At 40.7% G+C, this 21,953-nt stretch overlaps 1 protein-coding gene across 4 annotated transcripts in view; it reads left to right on the top strand.

The window, feature by feature from the left end:
- Positions 1-21,953, top strand: part of FAM13C (family with sequence similarity 13 member C) — a 237,266-nt gene that overhangs the window by 177,529 nt on the left and 37,784 nt on the right. For all 4 annotated transcript variants that reach the window (XM_038411265.2, XM_043519012.1, XM_038411267.2 and 1 more), the window contains one exon: positions 14,856-14,946. In XM_038411265.2, the coding sequence (XP_038267193.2) occupies positions 14,856-14,946 (91 nt within the window). The remainder of the gene's footprint in view (positions 1-14,855; positions 14,947-21,953) is intronic.

The following is a 21,953-nucleotide window of genomic DNA, read 5'->3' as shown; positions in this document are numbered from 1 at the left end:
TGCAATTGGCCTAGGAAATCGGTAACCTTACAATACAGCTTCACAAATGAAGGCGATTTCATACTAGTGTAAAGGCCTTTTACACTCTGAAAAGTTCTGAACAAGAGACTTTATTTTATAAAGTGTAGGATAAGGCAGCAGAGACAAAAAAGGGGGAGGAAGATGAGTGGAGGGAATCACTTTCAGGCCATGGAAGAAGATCGATACCACAATGAGCCAGAGAACATCCATACCTATTAATAGGGCCTTGACATACATTAATAGACAACCACCATCTGTCCTTTTAAGGGAATTCAGGTGTAATCAGTTCATTACTCGGAGTGCTTTTCTGTGTGCTGATGTCACCATAGCTCAGATCAATATTAAAATGTATAATATAAATAAGAAGACACCATCCATGTCCAAACATAGGAAGAGAGGCATGTGGAAATGTCCTGTGGTAGTCTGGTGCCAGGATGTAAAGCGCGTGAGAAATTTACCTCAATAAATTGTTCGTTCTTCTGACAGCTCAGCTGCAGAAACCAGTGAAACTTCCACAATTAAAATAACAGAATTTAAAATTCAGGCAGAACATACTTCAAATGTTACGATAAACGTGCAGTAAAGACAATAAATAAAAGCAATTAAAATATACTGTTAATGTGGAACATGTTTACTGGTAATGATAGAGGGATAGTCCAGGGGAACATAATCAGAATTTCTATATTTCAGGACGAATGCAAACCCAAGTGGGCATGTGCCATACCAAGATAAATTCACTCCTTGGGTCATTGAGGGCATTCTGCCTCCTCACAGCTCACCCATGGCATGATACAAGCACAGTGCAGACCTGTATGTATATTATTACTTCTGGTTTGTTCCACATAAAGGAAATTCTGCACTTAAAATGTCATGAGCCTCAAGACACACAAACTGCCAAAACAGATACTGCAACTCTCTATTGTTCTTTGCCGAGAATATGTATTGAAAACATTTTAGTTTATTTTTAGCTGGAACTGTGATTTCAGATTAATAAGGGGGGCGGGATTTTTATATTGTTCTAATGCCACTTTCTATTTTCTTGCAATACAGACATCAAACAAGTTGATACTAATCCAGTTCTTTTCTATATTAATTACTTTAAAGCAGTGGTTTTCAAACTTTTGTACTGGTGACCCCTTTCACATAGCAAGCCTTTGTGTGCGATCCCCCCTTATAAATTAAAAACACTTTTTTACATATATTTAACACCATTATAAATGCAGGAGGCAAAGTGGGGTTTGATGTGGAGGCTGACAACTCGTGACCCCCCATGTAATAACCTTGAGACCCCCTGAGGGATCTTGATCCCTCAATGTGAGGGATAGCTCAGTGGTTTGAGCATTGGCCTGCTAAACCCGGGGTTGTAAGTTCAGTCCTTGAGGGGGCCATTTGGGATCAGGGCAAAAATTGGGGATTGGTCCTGCTCTGAGCAGGGGGTTGGACTAGATGACCTCCTGAGGTCCCTTCCAACCCTGGTATTCTATGAGAGGATTTTCAAGGTTGAAAGAGTAGTTTATCATGCTTTTTGCCCCAGACAATTTTACAAATCTGAGAAGTCCATCAATAATTAAACACAAATCTGCTATTTAAAAATAATCCAGATACAAGAGAATCCCCTACCTCCCGCACAGGCTGTATACGTGGGGAGGGGCAGAGCATGGCCATTTGGAGCCTATGGGGATAATCGGTATGTGACAGGGAGGCCTGAAACGCCCCTGTCCAGAGAATACCAACTGGAGGTTCTGGTTATTTTCCAGTCTCCCCATTTGCCTTCTAAACTGAGAAAGGACAGACCAGATGAAGGGTTCATGCTCTGTCCCAGCTTTTGCTACCTCTCTTCCCTTCTTTTCCCTGTGTCTTTTCCCACAACTTTAAATTTGCCTAACTGGCCGCTTTGTGGCTCTGGAGCTTTCTGGGTATCCAGTAACAATGAGGTTCACAGGGTTTAAGACTAACTTAATAATAATGGTGGATATTAGGGTGATTGGTAGATCTCGCTCTTCAAAAACCAATATCTCTCTACTTTATTTTCCTAGGTACAGAGGGCAGGGGTCCAGAAACATAGGTGATTTCTCTATGCTTCCATGACTGCTACGTGTGCGAATGGGCCAAGTTGTGTTGTGATGGTGGTGTTTTTTCAGTTCTGTGCTTGTTCTTAGTATCCCGAGAGTCCATTCTAGATGCATGTGATCTTCTCTGTGAAATACGATAATTCCTTACAGTGAGAATTTCTGTAGCTTATAAAAACATTTATGGTCCAGAAAGTTCTCAGGGGGGCGTGACTTTGTGATCTCTGAGGCAGAGGAGAAGCAGGCTGTCTTTGTCTCCTTCACAGCAGTGCTTGAGACTGTATGTAGTTTAAGGGATTAATACTGATCCATCAAACCCTTTTTGGTTTGGGATCTGTCTCTCAGATGTAGCCTGTCTTCCATTGTCCAATCCAGTGGTTTGGATCATCTGGGATGCTCAAGTGGACAGTTCGTACATCTGTTCAACCGGATGTTTGGGGAAGGATGTTTTCAATGGGGGACTCTTGAATTTGCTCTTCAAAGGTATAGGGAAGAACTGAACCTGAGTTTGTTGAACTAGGCCGTAGTATTTTCCCAGACTTTTCTTCAAGTGGCAGTTTGAGGGAAACATTAAAGGAGTCTTTGGCGGTGGTAGGGTTTTTTTTGGAGTGGGGAAAGTCAAGGGTGATTTATTTTTTAATTGGCATTTTAACTAAAGAATATATAGAAGAGCTGTAGTAGTTTGTACATTGAGTTAGAGGCTTTGGGCACATTTTTAGAAATGGGGGAAGAAGGGAAACTAAGATGTAACTAGACATGTCATACTAGGATAAAGTCACTTTTGTGTCACCGAAGTCCTTCTGTAACCTCACAGTTCCTCCATACCATGATATAATCAGAATGCAGATCTCATTGTGTTTGATCATTGTCAGTAGGTTCCACATAGAAAGGAAATTACTACCTAGAAATACCATCATATATCATTTCTATTTTTGTCACCTTAATGCATTCTGAAAATTTCCTCATTTTTTAAAGTTATGAACTGTAATAATCGATTTTCAGTTTAATACAAGCAGTCAAGAGATTTTTCTTTGATCTGGGTTAATGAAGCTTTTAGTTTTTTCTTGTGACACTGAAATGGAATTAATTGGCACTCACCCCATTCTTTTGAATTGTTAATTGCTTTGAAAGGATGCTAAAGTTTGAATAAACTGCCTTCCAGAGGATATTAATTACTCCTTTCTCAAACTTGTAAAGCACAAACTCTTATTAAGGTGACCATACAGTGAGCTTTCCAAAATATGTTTGAAATAAAGATCTATATTCATGCAGATTTTCTCATAAATATTCTTCTTCTGACTTTAAGAAAGTTTAAAAATACATAACTTTAAATGTTACCATGTGTTCTTTCAAGGAAGCTTATGTTAGACATTCATGTCACATTGTATGGAGCCAGATTCTTATTTCATTGACACTGAAGTAAAACAGGAATAGCTGCACTGAAGTCTGTGGTGTTGCACTAGCATAGAACTGTATGAGGTCAGAATCAGGTCCCAAGTATTAGCCTCAGCTGGTGTAAATCAGTGTCGCTTAATTGTCTTAAGTGGAGGTGACTCTCAGTTTATAATCTTACCAAAATACTGTTAAGGTTGGTGAGCACGCTTTGTGACTTAACTTTTCTTTATAGCTGTATAAAACTGCATCTAATTTTTTGTTTGCTTCTCTGACCAACCTCCTTCCCTTAGTAGCTTAGACAAAAACCTGGCAAATAGTCAGTCAGTCTTCTAGGAACTGGCCATTTTCTTAAGGGTTAATAAAAGAGAGAATTTTAACTAACAAGCTACGTCTCCTTGTCCATGATATCATGTAGGTCTCTAATCAATGCAGATGTTGATGTCTCAGCTTCTATTTCTGAATCTTCAGTGATTTCTGTAGCTTTCTGAATGTGTTCTACAACTCTAAAGCTAGTCCACTTTTTAATGGTCAGACAACTGGCGAGGGAGGTCCATTTTGGTGGAGGCTGTACATTTATAGGTAGAAATAAAATGTTCTTTTTGGCACAGGAGGTCCACCCATGGGGACTTATTGGCTATGCCTAGCAGTGGCCACCTTTCATACTGGGAGAGAAAAGAAAAGGAGTGAGGGCTTGGATGCTGGGCTCAGGAGGAGGACTCCATATCTGAATGCTGCATTGATGGTACACCCATATCTCTAGGATAGTGACCTGTAGAAGTGTGAGCAGAATGTCGGGCTGGCCTAATATACCTCTTCCAAGACTGCAGCTCCTTTTAGATCCCAGTAGACTGTCCTCCCCCGAGACAAGTAGCTTTGATGTATAAAAGAGCTACATACACCTCTCTAAAGAAAAATCCAGTCGATTCAGTTAGGACAGATTGAGTCTGTTTCCTTTCTGGGGCTTTGCTAACAGAAAGATAAGGATTTGGACATTCTAAATTCTTACCCTTAGTCCCAATAAAATATTGAGACCCTCGCTATATCAAAGTTATGCTATAATTTCTCCTTAGCTAACTTTTCCCAGTGTCAGGGCCAGTCCCATGGGAGCCAAGACTGGTTCCACAGTAGCCAAAGCTGTTGTGCCAGCGGGACATTGGGAGATACTGGCTTATTTGTGGCTGGTGCGGAAAAAAACGGTGTCAAAATTTCTGTGTCATGATCAGAGCACTACCTGATGGCATATCCTGGAGGAGGAAGACTGCCTGTTGATATTGGTGGAGTCCTGGAGGAGAAATAAATGTTGCCGTTTATTTCACTAGAATTTGTTTGGCCTGTTATTGTATGTTTACAGATTTGAGCACCTTTTCATTACCAGTTTATCAAAGGGTATACAGTGCAGTTGCTACAGTGCATTCCAGCCTAGGTAGAAAGATGCTCGCTAGCTCTGCTCAAGTTAGCATGTTAAAATAGCAGTATGGGCATTGTGGTATGGGCAGTGGCATGGGCTAGTCACCTGAGCTCAGACCCAGGTGGTCAGGCATGCTTGTACACAGACAGCTAACTACTGCCACCTCTGCTGCAAAATTATTGCTGCTATTTTTAGCATACTTGATTGAGCAGACTGCCCAGTTTGTTGGTGGTAAGGTCAGATAATTAGGCTGATGGGATATTTCAGTCTCTGCAGCACTCTGTTAACATTACAGTAACCAGAATTATATATGCTGATATCCATGTAACAAGTTGTTATCCAGGGCATATTCAGGAAATTATATAAGTGTATTTGTTGTTAATTATTTTTAGCCTTTCCCCAGTCAGTGAAAATCCACCATCCACCCACCTTCCACAGATGGTGAAAAATATAATTTATAACAGCTGAATACAAACCACCTGGTAAATTACAGCATAAGCATTTCTAAAATACAATGTTAGGCATTGTAGTCTGTGTGAGTGCTTTTATATTGGAGCTTACCATAAGTGCTATGGGTAATTAAAAAAAAATTAATAGGACGATTCTAAATTAAGGAGTATAATTTCCCCTTGTTATGGGAATAAGTTGTTTGCATTCCCATGGCCAACCATATTTGCCTCTGCCCTCCCCCTCCGTATTAGGCAAGTTGGAGACACTAAGTAGGACTCTCTTGTATGCCTTTGTCATCAGGGAGAAGCACAAGGGGAAATTCAGTGATAGGATCAGACCCTCCATTAGCCTGCACTTTGTGCAGTCATTTACACCTGTGCCAATGGTAAAACACTACCATTGTGAATTGGTATTATTTTCCATTCACTTTGCACCTGTGTAACTGAGAGCATGAAGTTCAAGGGAGTGGAGAATCAGGCCCATAGCCTCTCTCGAACTCTTACTGGCTGATTGTGGAACGCCTAACTAAGCCACCATGGCCACTGAAGAAAGACTATTGCCCACTAAAACTCATGATCTGCACCATTGGTTTTGGCTGTTTTCAGCTGGAGGGGGCCCTAAGGCAGAATCACTTACCAAGACAACTGGTAGCGGATAGTTTTAAAAAAGGTTTTCTTTAATATAACTAGCCACCTTGTTGTTTCCAAATATTATTCAGTGGAGGTGAAACTCAGCAGCCCTGGTGTGGAGGGCTAGCAAAATACTCTCTCCACCACCACTTAAAATGCCACGCAGGGCTGCACAGGGGATGATCACACAAGGTGCATCTCCTATACACTGCAGAAAGGCTCTCCACTCTGGTGCCACATAGGCTGATGAGGCTTTGGTAAGAGATACTGAGACAACTGCAGGTAGGACCAGAAGCAGCCAAAGCAGGGACTGCAGTACTGGAGGGGTAGGTAGAGTGGAGCCCAGCTGGGCAACTCCTCCTCCTGGCACCCCTTGAATCCAGAACTGTGCATGGGAGACCCCACATACATTCACTCTGGGAGCACTAGGACCATGTGTTATCTCCCTTTCCACCTGTCACATGGACTTGGGAGAAAGCTGCAGAGAGGCAGCAGCCCGAGATGCCTGCTGGTAGGTGCAGAAACAGCCAAAGCTAGGAACTTCAGATGTTTAAAGAACTTTATACGGTTTTGACTGGGCTTTTTCTATTGTGTGCTGATTGGCTGTTTTCTCTAACACTCCCCTTCCTCACAGTCTTTTCAACCTCTTCATCACCCCACGCCTGCCTCTCTTACCCTCTTTTCCCTTGCCCTGTGCCTCACCCCCTCTTTCTTTCAATGTCCCCCTTCCCTTCCTTTTTTTTCCAATTAGGTTAGCCCTCCTAAGCATACTCACCTAAATGAAAAAATATGAAACTAACATGATGTTTGCCACCATCACATTGTTCACTCTGCTTGTGTATTCTACCCTTACCCCCACTCTGTGTCTGTCTATTTAGATTATAAGCTCTTCAGGACATGGATAGTCTTTTAGTTCTGTGTGTACAGCACCTATCACAATGGGGTTCTGATCATGACTGGGGCTCTTGGGTGATAAGATAATGTAAATAATAAGTGGGCTGCATCTATGTAGATCATGTAGCCCTAACACTTCATGGAAGTGGCACAGGAAGAGCTGTGTCTACTATTTCAGACCATAAAAATCATATAAAATATATAATTTTTGAATGAATACTGATGAAATTTAAGTAATTAATTCTGAATTAATGTCTTGATCTTGCAAGCACTATTACTATTACTATGGGTGCTTAATATTTGAAGTACTTATAGCAGGGGTGAAGAGCAGCTGTTCGTTAGACACTGGCTCAGAAGTCACCACTAATACTGAGTCACATTTTTGAAAATATTTGAAGGATAAGGAGCCAATTATACACAACACATATGTCTAATGTCAGCTAATGGACTGGCAATCCCAGTGCTGGGATGCCTCAAAACAGACATAGAGTACATGGGTGAGACACTGCAAAAAATGCATCTTTATCCTGAAAGCCAGAGTCTCTGAAGGAAGTCCCGGAGATGGAGTCCCAGAGATTCTAGTGATGAACATTATTGAAGAGAGAGAACCAGGGGGGATGAACTGTCATGAGCACTTTAAGAAAAATGCTGCACTGCATAGAGTACTGGCTTGAGTGTCCCTGGGCATTGCCTGCAGTAATCATGATCAAAAAGGATGGCAGAGTGGTTTGGTTGTGATTTCAGGAAACTGAATGAAATGACATGGGACATCTACCCACTGCTCTGTGCAGAGAAATCATTAGATGTATTGGAAAATGCAAGAGTGTTCTTAACCCTTGGTCTGACTTTGGGCTATTTCCAAGTAGCAGTGGAGGCACAAGATAGGGAAAAGACTGCAGTACCAACTCCTTTCAGGCTGTTTGAATGGACATGATTACCATTTGGCTTGTGCACTGCGCCTACTACATTCCAGAGGCTAACAGAGGTCTGAGTGTTGGCAAACTACATTCTGGACACCTTGTTGATATATCTAGATGATATTACTGTGTTCTCCAGAGGCTTCAAAAGTCATATAGAGAAGCTGGATTTGATCTTTACATGTTTGAAGGAGCATGACTTGAAACTGAAACCTAGCAAGTGTTGCCTCTCACAAGTGGAAGTCAAATTCTTGGGCCATATGATGTTGACAGATGGCATTCAAGTAGACAAAGAGAAGACCAATACATTGAAAAACTAGCCTGTCTCTACTACAGACAGTTCATCCCCAAATTTCCACACATTGCTGCACTTTTACATCAGCTAGTCTGCCAACTGGGCAAGAAGAAGGAGAATGACCATGCACTACTCTTTGTGTGGGATGTTGCCTTGTCAAGAAGCCTTCAATGAGCTAAGACTACAGTTAATGTCACCAGCTGTACTCGCATATCCTGACTTTAGTCTGCCTTTCATAGTAACCAGAGATAAGAGCCTCCATGGCCTAGATGCGGTACTGAGTCAAAAACAAAGGGGGACGTGGGGCTGAACATGTGGTTGTGTATTCAAGCTGTAGGTTAAGACATTCAGAGATAAATGACAAGAACTATAGTGCCTTTAAGCTGGAGATGCTTGCCCTTAAATGGGCTGTCACAGAAAAGTTTGATATACTCAGTGTTCACATTGGTTTCAGATCACAATCCTTTCCAATACCTGCCAACCACCAACCCAGATGATGTTGAGCATTTTTGAAGTGCATTACAAGCTGGGAAGACAAAACATCAATTCTGACTCATTGTATTGACTGTCCCTAATGGAAGACCCAGAGGTGAGTGAGGATTTAGAAAAAGATTTCCTAGCAATCCCTGAAGATGTCGTGCAGGTATGCCTGTGGCTGGAGGAAACAGAACCTGAGAGTTATTGATGTGTGAGGAAAACTTCCCAGAATGTATCTGGGAGAAATCCTTTGTCTTTCAGGAATGACCTAATGATTTCAGTGTACTCCTGGGAAGAAATTAAGGTTCTGCAGTAGCAGGGTAACGTCAGACTAGTCCTAGCAGAAGTTATAAAGAGAACTAGATCTAACTGGACATTTGGAATCAAGGACCCACAATCCAAGAAATTAAGTCAGCCATGGGAACAGCTTGGAGTGTTGTCCTGGGTTTTATATGAGCCAAGAGAAGGAGAAGAACTGGTAGTGCTGGTATCACTATGCAAGCAAGTTGATGAGGCTAACCATGACCACGGAAGGCATTTCAGAGATGGGGCACCCTGGAGATAAGTCATTACTGGCCCACAATGGTTAGTGATGTCCAGTCCTGGGTTAAGCAAGCAATATGCCCTAGTCAATGACATATTTCTTCGTACCAGCGCTCCTTTAATTTGCATCAATGTTACAGCCCCAATGGTAGTCTTAGCAATATACTACACCCTGCAAAAGAAGAATGAAAATGTGTTAGTCTTAGTCCTCAACGACATGTATACCTAGCAACACATCCAAGTCCAGGAAAAAGATATTGGACTTGTACATTTGTTGTAACTGTGAAATTTACTGCACTTCAGAGACTGCTGCATAGAACCTTACCAAAGCCAGTTCCTCACAATGTTTATGCTGTGCTGTGGCGCCAGGAGGGAAAGTAAAGATGGGCAAGCACCAGGGAGAACAGGAATGGAAAGAACTTGCAGCCAGAGGGAACAGTGGATGGACCAGAGAATTGCACCGTCACCAGGAAAAGGCAGGTCTATGTGATCAGGGACTCCTTATTGAGAAGAATAGACAGCCTGTAACCAGAGCTGATCCAGAGAATAGAAGAGTGTGCTGTCTTCCAGGTGCTAAGATACAGGATGTGGACCTGAGGTTGAAGAGGATCCTAAAGGGAGCTGGAAAAAATCCACTGATCGTCCTTCATGTGGGAACAAATGATACCGGTAGATTCTCGCTGGAACGTATCAAGGGAGACGATGCCAGGCTGGGGAAGACGCTTAAGGAAATTGAGGCTCAGGTGATCTTCAGTGGGATTCTGCCTGTTCCTAGAGAAGGGCAACAAAGATGTGACAAGATTATAACTATCAACAGATGGCTCAGGTAGTGGTGCTATAAGGAGGGCTTTGGGATGTATGGCCACTCGGAAGCATTCATGGACAGAGGACAGTTTTCTCGGGATGGACTTCATCTGAATAGGGAAGGAAATAAACTTCTAGGATGGATGCTGGCACAACTGATTAAGAGAGCTTTAAACTAGGAATTTGGGGGAGATGTCCAGGTAATCTCAACGCTGGATTTTAGCATTGAAAGGGAAGAAAACGAAGTAAGAAAGGATACAGCCATGGGTAGAAGAATGGACATAAGGAGGAAGGGCAGTGTGGATATCAGTCTAATAGGTTATACTGGCTGTAGAATGCCCGTGCCTAATCGGGTAAAGAATGTGAGCGAGGCCAAACAACAAAAATTAAGATTACACCAATGCGAGGAGCCTCGGTAACAAAATGGAGGAACTAGAACTACTGGTGCAGGAAGTGAAACCAGATATTAGAGGGATAATAGAAACATGGTGGAATAGGAGTCATGACTGGACTACAAATATTGAAGGGTATGTGCTGTTTAGGAAAGACAGAAATAAAGGCAAAGGTGGTGGAGTAGCATTGTATATCAAGTGATGAGGTAGACTGTAAAGAAATAAGAAGCGATGCAATGGATAAGACAGAATCCGTCTGGGCAAAAATCACATTGGATAAGAAAACTGGATTCCTTCATCAAATAGTTGCTGAACTGACAAGAGGGGATGCCATTTTAGATTTGGTTTTGGTGAGTAGTGAGGACCTCATAGAAGAAATGGTTGTAGGGGACAACCTTGGTGCAAGTGATCATGAGCTAATTCAGTTCAAACTGAACAGAAGGATAAACAAAAATAAATCTGTGACTAGGGTTTTTGATTTCAAAAGGGCTGACTTTCAAAAATTAAGGAAATTAGTTAGGGAAGTGGATTGGACTGAAGAACTTATGGATCTAAAGGCAGAGGAGTCCTGGGATTTCTTCAAGTCAAAGCTGCAGAAGCTATCGGAAGCCTGCATCCCAAGAAAGGGGAAAAAATTCATAGGCAGGAGTTGTAGACCAAGCTGGATGAGCAAGCAGCTCAGAGAGATGATTAAGAAAAAGCAGAAAACATATAGGGAGTGGAAGATGAGACAGATCAACAAGGAAAGCTACCTTATTGAGGTCAGAACATGTAAGGATAAAGTGAGACAGGCTAAAAGTCAAGTAGAGTTGGACCTTGCAAAGGGAATTAAAACCAATGGTAAAAGGTTCTATAAGCCATATAAATAGGAAGAAAACAAAGAAAGAAGAAGTGGGACTGCTAAACAATGAGGATGAAGTGGAGGTTAAAGATAATTTAGGCCCAATATCTAAACAAATACTTTGTCTCAGTCTTTAATGAGGCAAATGAGGATCTTAGGGATAATGGTAGCATGACAAATCGGAATGAGGATATGGAGGTAGATATTACCATATCTGAGGTAGAAGTGAAACTCGATCATCTTAATGGGACTAAATCGGGGGGCCCAGATAATCTTCATCCAAGAATATTAAAGGAATTGGCACATGAAATTGCAAGCCCATTATCAAGAATTTTTAATGAATCTGTAAACTCAGGGGTTGTACCGTATGACTGGAGAATTGCTAACATAGTTCCTATTTTTAAGAAAGGGGAAAAAAGTGATCCGGGTCTAAGAAGTCCTGTTAGTTTGACATCTGTAGTATGCAAGGTCTTGGAAAAAATTTTGAAGGAGAAAGTAGTTAAGGAGATTGAGGTCAATGGTAAATGGGACAAAATACAACATGGTTTTACAAAAGGTAAATTGAGCCAAATCAACCCGATCTCCTTCTTTGAGAAAGTAACAGAATTTTTAGACAAAGGAAATGCAGTGGATCTAATTTACCTAGATTTCAGTAAGGCGTTTGATACTGTGCCACACAGGGAATTATTAGTTAAATTGGAAAAGAGGGGGATCAATATGAACATCAAAAGGTGGATAAAGAATTGGTTAAAAGCGAGACTACAGCGGGTCATACTGAAAGGTGAACTGTCAGGCTGGAAGGAGGTTACCAGTGGAGTTCCTCAGGGATCGGTTTTGGGACCAATCTTCTTTAATCTTTTTATTATTGACTTTGGCACAAAAAGTGGGAGTGTGCTAAGAAAGTTTGCAGATGATACAAAGCTGAGAGGTATTGCCAATTTAGACAAGGACCGGGATATCATACAGGAAGAACTGGATGACTTGTAAACTGGAGTAATAGTAATAAGATGAAATTTAATAGTGAGAAGTGTAAAGTCATGCATTTAGGGATTAATAACAAGAATTTTAATTCTAAGATGGGGACGCGTCAATTAGAAGTAACGGAGGAGCAGAAGGAAGTTGGAGTATTGGTTAACCACAGGTTGACTATGAGCTGCCAATGTGATATGGCCATGAAAAAAGCTAATGCGGTCTTGGGATGCATCAGGCGAGGTATTTCCAGTAGAGATAAGGAGGTGTTAGTACCGTTATACAAGTCACTGGTGAGACCTCATCTGGAATACTGTGTGCAGTTCTGGTCTCCCATGTTTAAGAAGGATGAATTCAAATTGGAATAGGTACAGAGAGAGGCTACTAGGATGATTTGAGGAATGGAAAACCTATCTTATGAAAGGAGATTCAAGGAGCTTGGCTTGTTTAGCCTAACCAAAAGAAGGCTGAGGGGAGATATGATTGCTCTCTATACATATAGCAGAGAGATAAATACCAGGGAGGGAGAGGAATTATTTAAGCTCAGTACCAATGTGGACACAAGAACAAATGGATATAAACTGGCCATCAGGAAGTTTAGACTTGAAATTAGACAAAGGTTTCTAACCATCAGAGGAGTGAAGTTCTGGAACAGCCTTCCAAGGGAAGCAGTGGTGACAAAAGACCTATCTGGCTTCAAGATTAAACTCGATAAGTTTATGGAGGAGATTGTTTGATGGGATAACATGATTTTGGCAATTAATTGATCTTTAACTAGTCATGGTAAATAGACCCCATGGTCTGTGATGGAATGTTAGATGGGGTGGGATCTGAGTTACTACAGAAAATTCTTTGCTGGGTATCTGGCTGGTGAATCTTGCCCACATGCTCAGGTTTCAGCTGATCGCCATTTTTGGGGTCGGGAAGGAATTTTCCTCCAGTGCAGATTGGCAGAGGCCCTGGGGGTTTTTCGCCTTCCTCTGCAGCATGGGATATGGGTCGCTTGCTGGAGGATTCTCTGCACCTTGAAGTCTTTAAACCATGATTTGAGGACTTCAGTAGCTCAGACATAGGTGAGAGGTTTATTGCAGGAGTGGGTGGGTGAGATTTGGTGGCCTGCATTGTGCAGGAGGTCAGGTTAGATGATCATAATGGTCCCTTCTGACCTTAATATCTATGAGTCTGTGAAAGTGCATTCAGGTGGGGACAATTGGTTCAGCCAGGGTACTGCGTACATAGAGAAATTTCCCTACTATGGTGGGATGAATCCCCTGCTTACACACAGAGTCGGAGGCTGCGGAAGAGTGGCCTGGACCCAGATTATGTCAGTTCTATGCCTGCTGGAGATTCTCCCTTCCTGGGTATACCCAACAAGGAGCCAATTTACACTCCCTTGCACTGCCTGAACGCCAAAAAGGGAGCAGATCAGAGCTGGGAATCTTCTCTCAAATTTCTGTTTTATTGCCCACAGCCCAAATGTACCTTTAACAGAAAACTCTGCTGACATGGGGTTTATAAAGTGGCTATGTCACAAGAGAGTAAAAATTGCACAGACTTATTAATTTGCATGATACGTCACTGTTTATGGTACACAGGGGAAGCTATAATTTGCATAGATGTTTGGGTCATCCCTGTTCAGAAAGAATCTACATCTTGATAACCCTGAGCAGATATAATTAAGGATACATAAGCATGAGGACAAATATTTCTGGGGCAATGCTAATTTTGTCAGCAAGTGCTTTATTGTTTCACTTGGCTTGGTTTTATGTGTTTCAACTATGTGAGCTTTTAGACAGACCTCTGTATTTTCATGCATTTTCCATTGCTATCTGTATTGCCCTTGAGGGAGGGTAATTGAACATACAGAGCGTCAGGAGTGATTCATTTAATCCACTCAGGTGGTGATTAGGCTTTCAGAGCATTTGCATCACAGCAAGATGCTTGTGACGGATTGTACAGCTGAATATTACACTCAGCATTGAAGATTTAAAATGAAAAATGGACCAAGGTGAAACAGTAGCTGAAGGTACTGGTATAGATAAGCAGCCTTGTCCTCATTGAGTTGTCTGCAGTGAGTGACAAAGATCTGTTAATTTTGCCTTTGCAGCTGATGGAAAATGATATGATAGCCCGATAGAACCAGCAACAACCTCCATACAAAAAATGTCTGTACAAGAACAAATAAAAAGCAACCTCTTCCAAGAACCGCGAGGAAGACTGTGTAGCTCTCTGTAACTCTTTGTTCACTGCGGGATACTTCACAATATGCTGTAGAGAGGTTTTGTTTTTAGGGGTTTTTTTTATGAATGGTAAACTGGGAGGAGCATAATATCATCAGATCCTGATGTCAGCACAATGAATGAAATGCTTGCATAGCAGCATATTTTTCCAAGACCAAGAAAACAGACACCGTCTCAGATTGGCTTCCTAGAACAAATTGTCTTTTGCTGACGAAATCACCATTCCCCCCACGTGTGTTAAATTATCCATATAAGTTAGGATTTAGATAAGCAGAGGACATAAAGATACACATGGAATAATGCAAATTTGATCTCTTACACATCCCTTTAAGAGCTGTTAGTGGATCGCCCCTTCTGCAGATACTGCTAATGGGCTCAGTGAACTGAAGACCTGTCACTGTATTTCTGTTGGTTTCTTTCTAGCCCAATGTTCTGCTTTTGTCTGCAGAATTCTTTGTTAAAACTACAAGCCCTTGAAACTGACTTGTGCTCTGCATTTTTGCCAACCCAGGAAGAAACTCCTCAGCTGCAGGCTTTCAAGGATCCTCCAGCCCCTTCTTCAATTCAATCCAGTGTGCAAGCTGATGGGGCCAGTTGTGGAGGTAAGATGCTGTGTCATGATGTGTCCTCATTTGCAATTATAAGATAGTCTTTATGTTCCAGTATAATCTAATATTTACAGCCCCATGGAACACAGCATAGATTAAATGTGAAGGCTGAAGCACAATGAGCTGCTGCAAATGCTAAAAAAGTAAACAAAGGGATAAGATGTGTTAGTAAGGATAGAAATAAATTGCAGCAATCTTCTACTTTACTTAGGTACAGCATTTTGCTTTAGAGGCAATTTTAAGAGTCCAAATTCCTTCTTTTTCAGTTTGAGCTGTTTATTTCTTTCAAGAGAGTTCGTTCTTTATTTCTTTACTGTTTTACATCTGCATTGTGTGTGTGATATTCTGCCATTTCATGTAATTCTGTTTTGTGGGTTTTTTTGTCAGAGCAATGTCATTTCTTTTCTCCTATTTATTGATTTTAATTTAATGCATCAGCAGAGAGATAGTGAAGGTGAGTTTTACAGCACATTGATTTTAATCATTCATGGATCTACCTTGTCCATCTTGCATATTATGATGTGTTCCTTTTTCTTTTCTTACACATAGAAACTAATTCGTCCAAATAAATGGCCCTAACACTCAGCATCATTTTCTGTCTGTTCATAGCTTATAATCACAGAGATGGCAGAATCATGATTTTAGGCAGAAGGGAAATCATTGTCTCTAAAAAATAGGTCATAGTTAATGAGACTAACATACCACACAGTGGAATGATATGTAATCTTAAATTGTGTATGGTCCACATTAAGGCAAATAGGTCAGTAATACGAGATCTAATCCTAATTCTGCAAGGTAAATTTTATGGATAAAAGAAAGGCGAGTTCAGAAAAGCTTATGTCAGAAGCTGTTGTTTGTTTGGATTGCCTGTAAAATGTGATTATTTATTTTATATTATTTTTATTACTTACGCTATTTGACTTTAGACATTCTCAAATGATGTCTATGTACTGCAAAAAATAAGGAATAGTTACACGTAACCCTAATCATTGAAAATTTAAGCAATGCTCAAAGGATGATGCATACTGTAGCCAAAAAGAGTGTGTAACGTTTTGGCTTCTGAGTTGATTAGGAATAGGTTGTTTGGTTTTGTGTGTGTTTTTTCTGGCTGCTACAACATAGGTGGAAAAACACCTTAGCAGGTTTCAAATACAGCTGTAGGAATTCCTAACAAGCCTAGTTTCTCACCAGTATATTTGACTCAAGAATGGAGACCATGCAAATGCTACACAGGCCAAAGGGGTCTTGTAGTTTACACTAAACTGCATTGGCCCTTCCATTCATTGGCAAAGTCAATTTTTTGTCCTTTTCCAAGTTAACATAAATATTTTGCTTCTGCAGTTTCATAATTCATAATCAGAGAACACTTGATAGTCAATGGAAAACTCTGCAATCTTTACCTTTGATTTGATTCTGACTGCATTTAAACTGTTAAAACTCTCTCACTTCAAATAACACTTACAGCATTAATCTGTTAATTTACATTTACATAGCAGGATACTGGAAGATGTAGCATTTCTCTCACACAGTCCAAATAGAGCATGATCTGCTATTCAGTCATTTCCAACTTGTGCTTTAGGGGAAGCTTGGCTATGCATTGATATGCATTTGATATATGTTGTTTTGCGGTAGCACCTGCTTCTTGCTGTTTTTGTTTACTGGCTTCTTATTTTAACATAAACAACACTGGTCCTTTTTCTCTCTCTCAAACTACTGGTGGAATTTGTCAGTTCAATCAGGTGAAACCCAGTAGTCGCAAAGGTCTAGATTCTGCTATCAGTTATATCAATAAAAAGAAAAGGAGTACTTGTGGCACCTTAGAGACTAACAAATTTATTTGAGCATAAGCTTTCATGAGCTACAGCTCACTTCAGTTATATCAATGTAAATCTGGATGAGTCAGTGGATTTATACCAGGATAACTGATAGCAGAATCTGGCCTTTAGGGTATATTTAGTGCTGGGCAAATAATGGATATCTCAGTTCATTGGAAATTTTGAAATATTGAAAAAAAATGTGTTTTGGGTCAAACCAAAAATGTTGTTGTTTTTTAAATTTTCAGTGAATCAAAAAGTTGAAAAAATGTAGAGTTGTGTTGAAATGTTTCAATTTGGGGGCATTTTGCGAGAAGCCAAGGAGGACTAGATTGTCAAAACACATGGGCGAGGGAGATGGTGAGGGAGAGGAGAGAAGGACCTGCAGTCCCTTATAATCTTTAGTAAAGTGGTGAAGGTACTCTCCAGGGATGTGGGAGACCTGGGTTCAGTTTCTCCTTCCACCTTATGTGGAGAAGGAGCGTGAAGTTAGGTCTCCCAGATTGTAAGAGAACTCCGTACAAATTCAGAAACTGTTCCAGGTCGACCAAATCTGCATTTTTTTTCAGTGAATAAATAGCAATATTTAAAATTTAAAATGCATATTTTTTTAATTTAAACATGATTACGTAATAGATTTCACTTCTCATTTCACATTCCAATTAATAAATGTAAAGGAAATACCATTTTTATGAACCGAGGCTAACTAGAACATGCTGGCAAAACAATGGAATGCTTAGGACAGCATTTTTTTTCCTAGTGATCCCAAAATATTTAGTGACTCTCATTATATAAGTTCCTGAAGACTGTGTGGGACAAGCATGTTCAAATTTACTTACAAACCCGTAACTCCTTGAACCAGTGTTTGTATAAGGAAGCTATGATGAATTTCAATGATCGTGTATTCAAACATATTAAAATAGGAGGAAGTAAAATTAATGAATGTAAATTGTTACTTAGCATAACTTTGGGGTATGTGGCTACATAGCTAACACAGAGTATATATCTAACTGTGAGTGGTTGAACTATAAGAAGTCTTACACATCTTTTATGAAAAATGCTAATTCTCACAACCACTTATACAGTACATATTTTAATGCATATATATATATATTATATTTATATATGTGGTTTTTCACATGTAACAGATGTGGATAATTTTTATTTTATTTAACTGTTTTAAGAACATCATGTGAGAACACAGACTTGAAATTGTTTCTATGATAGTTTTGGTGTCCCCATTGATCAGGCATATTGCATGTTTTGCATGTGTTACTAGCCCTTGGCTTAATGTCAGATTATGAGTTCTGGTTTAGTGCTGACATTAAACCAAACTTGTCAGATTAGGATAGATGTAGGATTGGAGCCAATTTGCTGGTTTGGGTTAAGGATGGTTTTAGCTTTTGATTTTTCACTAAGGTTAGGTCCAACTTGTAAGGGCAAGCATAGGCACAGGCTAGAGTAAATGTTGTCCCATTCATTGGTCTAGGCTAAAGCCTGGGATCCTTTTCAGGGCCCAGGCTGGAGTATAGAGTTGATGCCAGGATTGTGTCCTGAAACTGTTAAGATTGGGGCCATCTTGTAAACTTGGGCTAGTGCTAGAATGCCATGAGTTTAGGACCATGGCTATGGTTGACTTGGGGCTGTTTTATGGGCCCTATCTAAAATTGTGCTTGGGTCCTGTGATAAGGGACACACTCACCTCTTGTAAGCACCTCTTGCCGGGTGGGTGTGAACCTGCACTTTTTCTCTCTCTCTCTCTCTCTCTTCATGGTGTTTTCTAATTGCTGTTGTCCTTGTCAGGTGGGTCTTCAGTGGCTCAGTCCTCCAGCCAAGTCCCACACAATCAATATGCATGAATGCACAAACCCCTTCCAGGGTAAGAGGTCCAGCCGGGCTTGTCCCTGTGCCACTGGTAATGTCTTTAACCATTCCTCGGGGCTCAGTTCTCAGCCCCTTCTGGACTAGCTTTAAGTCTGTCGGCCTTGGTATAGAGCAGTGCCCCAAGGGCTTTCTCCCTGGAGACTCTTTAAGTCCTGCTGTTCACTTAGGCCTCTAAACAAGCCTTATCCCCTTCTTGGGTATGGGGTAGGGGGACCTGTACCTGCCAAGTACTCCAGGTCCTGACCCAGAAACCCTATAAATATCAGCCACATGCTGCTTCCTGCAATAGTTGCTGCTGCTATTCTCTGGGCCACTTCCCACGTAGACCCTTTCTTTTCACCTTTACCTCATGGCTGAAGTTCTTCCTCGCAGAATGCCAATGTCAGCAGAACCCATCTTCTGGCTCTCCCTGGAGCGCCAACAAGAAGCATCTTTCTTGCTCCTCTAGTCCCTGCCAGGAACTGACTAGCTCAGCCCCTGTAACTCCTTTTATTTGAGCCTGCTGAGCTTTGATAGGATGCTTCCCAGGCCAAGAGGACCCACCTTTACTGCTCCTTTTCTGGGGTGTGGTGTGGTAGGACCGCAACGCCTCCAGCAGGGCACCTCGAAGAGCCTGGTACATCCCATCATAGGTCCAATTTAGGAGCCCAGGTTACTTTTAGGGCCAGTTTGTGTGTTTTATCTAGGCTTAGGGATATGAGTAGTGCTGTGGTTGCCTTGTGCCCAGCCAAGCTGTAATGAACCCCATTGTTCAAACTTTGTCTATCTCTGTCTGACCTCATAGTACTGTGCACACTGCTACTTATGCCGTTGAAACTTATGTCACTCAGAATTGTGTTATTTCACACCCCCGAGCAACATAAATTTTGACATCATAAGTGATAGTGTAGACATGGCCTTAGCCTGCCCTGAGAACAGACAGTCTTCTTCTCCCCTCCCCCACCCCCTGCCCCTCCACTGGGCAATAATGCAACATATAGGGAAAACTAAGACACACTTGGGACTCATAAAATATTACAAAAAATTCCCACTTCATCACACCTTGTATTTGGCAGAAGTACAGATTTGTGAACAGCCTCCACCAAGAGCCCCAAAATCAGAGTGAAAAATATGGAAATCTTTCTTCTGCCCTTATGGTATTCAGGGACCTGCCAAAACGTTAACACTGCCATTTTTGTTTGACAGTGCAAAACCCAGTACTTCATATGGTTTCAGAATAAGAACTGTCATAAAAATAAAGGGAAGAGTAACCACCTTTCTGTATACAGTGCTATAAAATTCCTCCTGGCCAGAGGCAGAACGCTTTCACCTGTAAAGGGTTAAGAAGCTAAGATAACCTCGCTGGCACCTGACCAAAATGACCAATGAGGAGACAAGATACTTTCAGAGCTGGAGGTGGGGAGAACAAAGGGTCAGTCTGTCTGTCTGTGTGATGCTTTTGCAAGGAACAGATCAGGATGCAGCCTTACAACTGTTAGTTAGTAAGTAGTCTAGCTAGAAATGCGTTTAGATTTCCTTTTGTTTAATGGCTGGTAAAATAGCTGTGCTGGATGGAATGTATATTCCTGTTTTTATGTCTTTTTGTAACTTAACTTTTGTAACTTTTGCCTAGAGGGATCTCTATGTTTTGAATCTAATTACCCTGTAAGGTATTTACCATCCTGATTTTACGGAGGTGATTCTTTTACCTTTTCTTTAATTAAAATTCTTCTTTTAAGAACCTGATTGATTTTTCATTGTTCTTAAGATCCAAGGGTTTGGGTCCGTATTCACCTGTACAAATTGGTGAGGATTTTTATCAAGCCTTCCCCAGGAAAGGGGGTGTAAGGCTTGGGGGATATTTTGGGGGAAGACGTCTCCAAGTGGTCTCTTTCTCTGTTCTTTGTTTAACATGCTTGATGGTGACAGCATAGGGTTCAAGGACAAGGCAAAGTTTGTACCTTTGGGGAAGTTTTTAACCTAAGCTGGTAAGAATAAGCTTGGGGTCTTTCGTGCGGGTCTCCACATCTGTACCCTAGAGTTCAGAGTGGGGAAGGAATCTTGACAAAAGCACTTCCTTTTAATTATGCTAATAGATGGTCAGTAGCAGAAGCTATTTCCACCCCTCCCCACAATGATTCCGTATGTTTCTCAAACCTGGAAAATTATGTGAAATTTAAAAGAAGTTAATACAGTTCATTCCAGAAGACAGCACAGTATTGTTTTTGAGGAAAAAAAATGTAGGTTAGATTCATGTACTGTAACTGTATTATGTCTTCTAAAACAATGAAGGAATTCACTGCCAGAAGATAGTATTGTTGCTTACCTTTGCTATGTAGCATTCGTTAATCTCTGTTTATTTCACAGGTGAATTGTTTGTGCAAGTCACCAACTTAGGCAGGTACAATGGCCTACATTTCTTCAAAATTCCTTTCTGCATATTTCGCTGGAGGAAGGATTTGGATACTTTTACAAATTCTGCAAAATATATGTCTTATAATCTGTTTTTTTGTCAGTTGATAACCATGAAAGTTATAGAAGACCATGTAAACTTTTCATTTCATTTACATTTACATTTCATTGTAAATCACCAACGTATACTATATTTGATGGGTTCACAAAATGTAAAATGGTCATTTATATTGAGATACATTAAAAGGATTATATAGTGCTTACACTATTAGCTAACAAGTAATGTTCTGTAACTCTGGAATAGAGTATTTTGTCGTTTTTAACATCATGAAATGCATTTGTAATATTTTATTTTGCATTATTATTTTACTTGTTTTCATTTTTAGGAGCAATATAATAGTTCTGTTTGGAATATTAATCGACATAGTGAATAGAGTATTTGTTTAGTTTACCACATTACTTATTCAGACACTATATGACGTTAAAAACATGGTAGAAGCATGTTATAATGGATGCAAAGTGTTGTGCTAAATAATTAGAATTACGGTTGCCTGTGCAGCCAGGAATGCTGGAACAATTTTTATAGTGGGGGTGCTGAGAGCCATTGAACCAAACTGTAAACCCTGTATATAATGAAACCACTTTAAGTCGGGGCGGCTGCAACACCCCCGGCACCTCTACTTCCAACACCTATGTTTGCAGCTACCTGGCCAGGCCAACAACAGGCAGCAGCATCTTCCCTGTGCAGACAAATTAAACAATATAGCCAGTTCTCCCACTCCATTTAAACCTGAGGAGCTACTAGTGTGCTGGAGAGGAGAATTTGACCAATGAAGTAGAAATTATTAAGCAAAAAGTTATTGGATAGAATTGCAAACCAGATACATTGACCTTCTTTGTCACAACTAGTGC

The sequence above is a fragment of the Dermochelys coriacea genome, chromosome 7, assembly GCF_009764565.3.
Source record: "Dermochelys coriacea isolate rDerCor1 chromosome 7, rDerCor1.pri.v4, whole genome shotgun sequence".
Lineage (NCBI taxonomy): Eukaryota > Metazoa > Chordata > Testudines > Dermochelyidae > Dermochelys > Dermochelys coriacea.
Note: the sequence above shows the minus strand (reverse complement) of the source record. Positions and strands in the feature narration are given on the sequence as shown.